Source organism: Lepidochelys kempii, chromosome 1 (genome assembly GCF_965140265.1).
Source record: "Lepidochelys kempii isolate rLepKem1 chromosome 1, rLepKem1.hap2, whole genome shotgun sequence".
Lineage (NCBI taxonomy): Eukaryota > Metazoa > Chordata > Testudines > Cheloniidae > Lepidochelys > Lepidochelys kempii.
Window position 1 is genome coordinate 116,755,872 of NC_133256.1, and position 7,212 is coordinate 116,763,083.

At 40.2% G+C, this 7,212-nt stretch overlaps 1 protein-coding gene across 5 annotated transcripts in view; it reads left to right on the forward strand.

The window, feature by feature from the left end:
- RFX8 (regulatory factor X8) overlaps positions 1-5,923 on the forward strand; it is a 48,570-nt gene extending 42,647 nt beyond the window's left edge. For all 5 annotated transcript variants that reach the window (XM_073327607.1, XM_073327580.1, XM_073327571.1 and 2 more), the window contains 3 exons: positions 450-564; positions 2,439-2,731; positions 5,566-5,923. In XM_073327607.1, coding sequence (XP_073183708.1) covers positions 450-564; positions 2,439-2,731; positions 5,566-5,742 — 585 coding nt within the window. In that variant the 3' untranslated portion in view covers positions 5,743-5,923. The remainder of the gene's footprint in view (positions 1-449; positions 565-2,438; positions 2,732-5,565) is intronic.
- Positions 5,924-7,212: the final 1,289 nt, after the last annotated feature.

Genomic DNA, 7,212 nt, shown 5'->3' on the forward strand with positions numbered 1-7,212 from the left:
AAAGAAATTTGTTAGTCACTAAGGTGCTACAAGTCCTCCTTTTCTTTTTATCTTAATACTGTGCATACTTCTTCTCTTGCCTCACCAGCCTTTCAATATTTCCTCCAGTGGTAGATCAGAATTATCAGTAGCTGCAGTGGTGCTGGTAGTTTGGGCTAGATGGGATAATCATGTAAATTTAAATGGAGTTATTTACTTTTTCTTTCTCCTTGGAAGGATCAGGGGAAGCTGTACTCCCTGTTAATTAATTATTCCCTATTAGTTCCTGTTGTGATTTTTTTAAAAAATAATAATAGTACTTTGAACTTCTATAGCATCTTCCCTCAGAGGATCTCAGACTGCTTGTATTGTTTTTATTTCTGTATACAAATTGCTTGTGAAGTCTTCAGTACTACATGTACATTCTTTATTTGACCTTATCATGAGTCAGGTCATTTGTCTATTTACAGCCAAGCAAGAATAAAGAAGAGTTTAGAAAATTAGCAGCTAACTTCCAACTGAGATGGAACTTCCTCTTAACTGCAATAAGCAAGGCTATGACACTGTGCCATACAGACAGTTTTGGTAAGTAAGAGCTTTTTTCATGCTCCATGCTGCAATGGACATAGGCCCAGATCCTTGTCCCTTTTGTGTCAGAAAAGTCAGTGCCAATCTCTCATTGGCATTGACTCCTAAACCTGCAGCAGGCCCTTACTTTCAGGACACTTCAAGGTCTGGTCTCAGCTGCCTTCAAGCATAAGGCCAAGATGAAGAAGAGAAGCACTGAGAGGTCTTTAACTATTTTCTTGACTTGCTATCCAGATCTGATATTTGCTTCAGGAGGGCAATTCTGCAATTCTTGTTTAATTAAAACTCCTTAGCCCATCCTCCTGGGGATTGCACTGACAACTATACTTCTACAAGTGGAAATATGCAGAGACCATCTCAAAGAAGAAAAAATGCCTTATTCATAGATTTATTTTTTTAAGGTCAGAAGGGAGTACTGTAATCACCCAGTCTGACTATCTGCATAACACATCGCCACACACTTCCATGAATTAATTTCTGCTTCGAGTCGAACAGCTGTGATTGAACTAGAGTATATCTTTTAGAAAAACATCCAATCTTGATTTAGAAATTTCCAGTCATGGAGAATCCACCACAACACTTGGTAAATTGTTCCAGTGGTTAATTACACTCACTTAAAAATTTGCGCCTTATTTCTAGTCTGAATTTGTGTAGCTTCAACTTCCAGTCACTGGATTTTGTTATACCTTTGCCTGCTAGATAAAAGAGCCCTCTATTATCAGATTTCTGTTTCCCACATAGGTACCTCTAGATTGTGATCTAATCACCTTTTAACCTTCTGTTTGTTAAGCTAAATAGATTGAGCTCCTTGAGTCTCACAATAAGGCATGTTTTCCAATCCTTTAATCATTCTTGTGGCCCTTCTGTGAATGCTCCAGTTTTTTAACATCCTTCTTGAAGTGGGGACATCAAAAGTGGACACACTATTCCAGTAGCAGTTGCACTAGTGCCAAATACAGAGGAAATATAACATCCCGACTCCTCCTTGATATTCCCCTGTTTATACATCCAAGGATCACGTTAGCCCTTTTGGCCAGAGTATTGCACTGAAAGCTGAAGTTCAGCTGATTATCCACCATGACCCCCAAGTTTTTCAGAGTCATTGCTTCCCAGGATAATGTCCTCTGTCCTGTAAGTGAGGCCTACATTTTTTGTTCCTAGAGCATAATCTGATAAGAGCAGAGGCAGTTTTTCATTTAAAAATTAACAAGTTCCTAGGCACAGACCCTTGGTTGAAGATCCTTCCTAGTTTATGCCCATGTAAAGTGTTCATTCCTTGTTAAGATTATTCATAATTGCTTGTTTAGTGCCAACAATGTGCTTGGTGCGGAACAAGACACAGAAGAAGACTTGGTCTTTGCTGAGTGGAGTTTACAGTCCAATTAAATCAATGAGGGTCTTTCCATGGGCTTCAATGGGCTTTGGCACAGGCTCCAAGTTGGGCTTTTCAGCTTCACTCATACAGTTACATTGATTGAGCCTCAAACTATATGCAGTCAGTAGGATTTTTTGTTTGGGGAGGGCTGGAATTATTAATCAGTGTGAGCAAGGCAACATGGATGGTGGGAAGTTGTTAACCCTTGCAAAACAAGAAAGATGGACAACCACACTGTCCCATATTGTTAAAATAAGGGGGATCCCCGTTAGTCCATGTTTAAAATCTGTATTTAGTGCATATTCTGCCTGCATGTTGGTGAGCAGGCACACATAGTTCAAGATTTCTTATTCGGTGAGTATTATGCTCCATATCCTATTAATATAATGACACCATGTGGTTTACAAAGGAAGGTGTACCTGGTTAAGTAGAGTGTTTATATGAAACTCTAAAAATGATGACGTTGCAAGTGATTTTTGTTGTTGTTTAAACCTAGGATCCTGGCATTTGTTTAATTTGCTACTTTTGGAATATGTTATTCACATTCTCCAATCCCATATAGAAGAGGAAGGAGATGGAACTCTCTCAGACATGCACCAAAACGATTCACCTACCCAGCTAGTTCATGAACCTGCTCGCCTTTGGGACAGTTTTTCTGCTGAGCAGTTTCAAGCCAGAGCCCCAGAGCCAACTCGGGTAACTCTGACACAGAATCAGAGTGATGTTAATCTAAACAGCATTATTCTCAGGGTACTGAGCTGTCTGGTAGACTCAGCCACAGGCAACAAGGTAAAACTAACCATACATTTGTTTAATGATAAAATAGAATTAATGTTCAAAAACCAACTGCAAGAGATGATGACGTGTGGATGTATATTGAACATCTAAGAGTAATATAAATAATATTGTACATATGTAAGAGTTTTCAGATTTCTTCTTCATCATATACTGGCAGCATACATCTTAAATCTTTCTAGAAAGCAGCAGCCATTGGAACTGGACACATGTTAATTGCACTAAGATTCAGACCTAATGTTATATTATAAGGAGTTGTACCCTGACGGTCACTCCAGTTCCTTTGCTGCCAACCTTATCTACCAAGATTTACCATCTTACCCAGGTCTTCAGTGACAAGAGTGGAAAGGTACTGGACTGGGGTCAGGGCTACTGCTTCTTTAGGTCAGCACATTCAGTGCCACAAGTGAGCTTGGGCGTGGCCTCAAAGTGACATCAGAACCTGCATTCTATCAGCTTCAGCAGAACACCACACAACCCAGGTATCCCATCTCTACTAGCAGCCAATGGTGTTATGCAACCCCACTCATCAGCCCCATTATGCTTCCCACCTTCAACCTCCCGATCCTTACCTTCTCCCTCCACTTTGTCCTTCTCCTTCCCTATGCCTTTCCCCTAAACCACTCTACTCTCCATTTTCCTGCCTTCTCCCCCGTGCTCCTACTTTCACATACCCCCCTCAACCCTCTCTTGTCACCCCAACTCTACTACTCCCTCAAAAAATAAATCACTTTAGAATGCAGGTTTTGATATCACTGGACCACGAAAAACAGGGTCTGTAAAGGTGCTGCTGGGGCTGTGTTCACTACTGCGACTGTTGCAGAAACTAGAAGGGAGCTGGGGCTTTTGGAGCTCCAGCCCAAGAAGGTTATAAGAAGTCAGCTGGTAGTGAGGAGCCACATAGTGGTGGGTGATGCTGGCACCTCGTGTCTCTGGAACAGCCAGATTTCTTGACATAAACCTTGTCTTCTCCCACCTCAGCTATTGCAAATGCCTCCTCTTGGGTTTCTAACACGAAACTTCTCCGTCCCTCCTGTCCAAAATGCTGCTGCCAAAATCACCTTCCTCACTCATCCCTTCAACCATATCACCCCCTCCGTGGGTCACTTGACTGGTTTCCTGTCCCTCTGTATATCAAGGGTAAATTTCTTACCTTTGCACGCAAACCCCTACCTTATGCAGCCTCTGCAAATATCTCTGAACTGGTCTCCTTCTGCCTTTTACTTCTTCCCCTTCTGCTCTGTCAACACCAGTCTCCATACTCTTCATCTTCTTCTCTCACAGGCGTCTCCATGCTTTCTTCCAAGCAGCCTGCTATGCTTGGAAAACCTATTTGTCACACTTCCACCGTCATCTTCTTGAAGTCACTGCTGAAAACACAGTTCTTCTGTGAAGCCTGCAAGAAGTGAGAGGAAGGAGTAGGAATAATACTCCTAAATAAAAACCCTTGAATCAGAACCATCATTTGGTGTCTATGTCTTACTGAGTAACTGTAATATTATTATCACCCTTGTCCTTCCTCTTCCCTCCCATCTCTATCTGTTTGTGACCCTCACTTGCTGCTTCATGTTGAATGTAGACTACAATTTTTGGCACAGGGACCATGTTTTTACTTCTGTTTTGAAAGTCACAGCACAGTTCTGAATACATAAACATCATCATTAATAATAATCATCTGGAAAATGGGTAAATATCAAGGTGCTTATTACAGAGCTTGCACTGTCTTTCCCTCAGCCTGAGTAATGTTCATTCATCCATAAAACCCCAGCCTGCACACTCTGTGCTTCCTCTGTTTACCTGTTACCAAATTAAAATCCCATCCAGCTGCACCACCTGCAGTAGGTTTATCTGCAGAGCACTGTGCCGTAGTCAGTTCTACACCTACATTACATGCAGTACACTGTAAACCACAGGAAAGAGACCTACGTGTCTTATAACCTCAATGGACAACAATGGCAAATAAGCAAATCAAATGCTTTGATTTGTTAAATGGATAGAAAAAATAAGGAAATAGTTAACTGCATTATAGAAATCAATGGTGTGTCCTCATCTCAAATACTCTATTAAAAAGATATAAATGTGTTAATTAAAATGATTAGAGGCAAGGTTAACCTGGCCCCAAAGAAGTCAGTGGCAAGAGTCCTATTGACCTTAATGAGACCAAGATTTTCACCCTAACGATGTGCGCCACAGGAGCAAAGATTGAAAGGACCAGGGTTATTCATTTTGAAAAAGAGAAGATTGAGAGGGGATATGGCAGGGTATGTACAATTATATATTATTATATTGAAGGCTAGTCTGGTGATTCTAAGAAACATATCCCATGCTATGAGGAGACTTAATTAAATGAAAAGGTAAAAAATTCGGGGGCACAATCCTGAAAGCACCTATGCATATGAATAATCTCACTGAATTCAACAACACTAATCATGTGCACAAAGTTATTCACAGGCATAATGATACCTAATTCTTATACAGTGCTTTGCATTAGGACAGTTCAGAGCACTTCACTGTCTACATTGTAGCTATCCTTACAATACACCTGTGAGGCAGGAAAATACTATTATCCCCATTTTACAGATGGGGGAACTGAGGCACAGAGAGGCTAGGTGACTTGCCCAGGGTCACATAGGAAGGCTGTGGCAGAGCAGGGACTCACTCCTGGGTCTCCCATGCCCTAGGCTAGTGCCCAAATCACTGGATCATCCTTCTTCTAAACATGAGTGTTTGCAGGAGCAGGCCCTTGAAACAGAAAAGACATTTTATTCAATAGCAGGAGGATCACTCTCCACAGTGATAATAATTACACTTCCATGTTTTATTTGCAGCTTATCCAGGTCATGTTGGAAGACAAAGCAACTAAAAGTTCAGTTAAACTACATCTTCCAGTTGGAAAGGAAGCACTTGTTACTCTGAAAGATGGACAGAAATTTATTCTTCGCACCTGTGATGCACAGCAGAGTTGCACTAGTGTTTGTTTGAGGGAAATCCAAACAGACTCATAAGAATTGTTTACAAGGGATTTATTGTACTTATCTGTATGCTTAATATAGATTTAAGAAAAATGTTTTATTTTTCTGTGAAATGAAAGAGTTTTTTTCTGTAAATACTAGCTGCAGAACTGTGTTAAAGTATTTATTTATTTATTTATTTATTATTTATTTAAAGTTCTGATGTATTTAACTGTTTGGCTTATTTGAGTAAATATATAAGAAATCCTAACATGGAATGTACCTGCCTGCTTGGTTTTTGTTCTTCTCTGTTTCTCATAGCTCTATCATCAATAATGTTAAAGACCTACCTGAAACCACAATGCCAAAGAAAGTCAACAGGAACTATGGAATGGACTATTAACCCCATCAAAATTCTCCTTTGTGTCTACAATATGGACACCAGAGTTCAGGCTGCCATTTTGTCTTGGACATATCCTATTATGCTAGGTATCTCAATTTATACAGAGCTCTGCTCTAATCTCAGATCCATGGATATGCGTTGCCATGAATCTTTGGAAAAACTCCTGCTGAACTTCCCATTTCTGCAGAATACTGTGGAGTCAGTATCTCACATACTTTGTTATTAAGACAGAATAGGCCCTATAATACGTAACTGATTTTCCCATATGTCCAACACAGAATTGTCTCAATTAGCTGTCTGACCACCACATAAATAGAATTATACAGAAAATACTGGGAAATACTGGAAATAAATGTGTATAAAATTTGTAGTATTCTTCAGGATACTAAATTTATATCACCGGCATTTGCTTTGGGAGACTGACTAGCTGTGATGAGGGCAACACTTGGGAATTAGCTCTTTCAAATCATTTTAAGAAGCATTAGTACAGGAAGTTGATCTCACCATGTAGAATGTAACTCACTATTGCAAGAAACTGGGAGGCAGGGGAAGTCTACTTGATTTGAGCTCCCCTGATATTCCCTCTTTCTGCTTTTGGAAATTGTCACTTATCTTTCATCTGCCTCCAAGTAGTTCTCAGCCCAGCCATGGGGAGGGAACTCAAAAGTGAGGAGGACAGTCGGATAGCCTGACAAAGGGTCAGGTTGGGGTTATTTGCTAGAGAAAAAGAGTCGGGGTTCATTCTGTTGTGGGGATAGATTAAAAATTTGGAGATCTTACATATGTTGGGGAAAGAAGGGGATTGAGGGTCAGAAAAGCAAGCCTTTGTGCCATTGTTTAAGAATACCTCCTATTTGCACCACTTTTGCAGATGTGCTTGTAAATATGAAGATGAAATATTGCAGATCTGTGAGTCTGTGATAAATAGCACCACATCACTTAAGTGAAAAATACTTAATAGTTCAAGTGATTTCAGTTCACTTTTATTTATAAAAGTTCATATTTGAGATTAGAAATGCCACGTATTCTCACAAGGCAGTTCATCATGTAATGGAACAGGAGACCTACTTAAGACCTGAACTGGGACATCCACTCTTCAGAACTGTAAGAGACTAGGACCT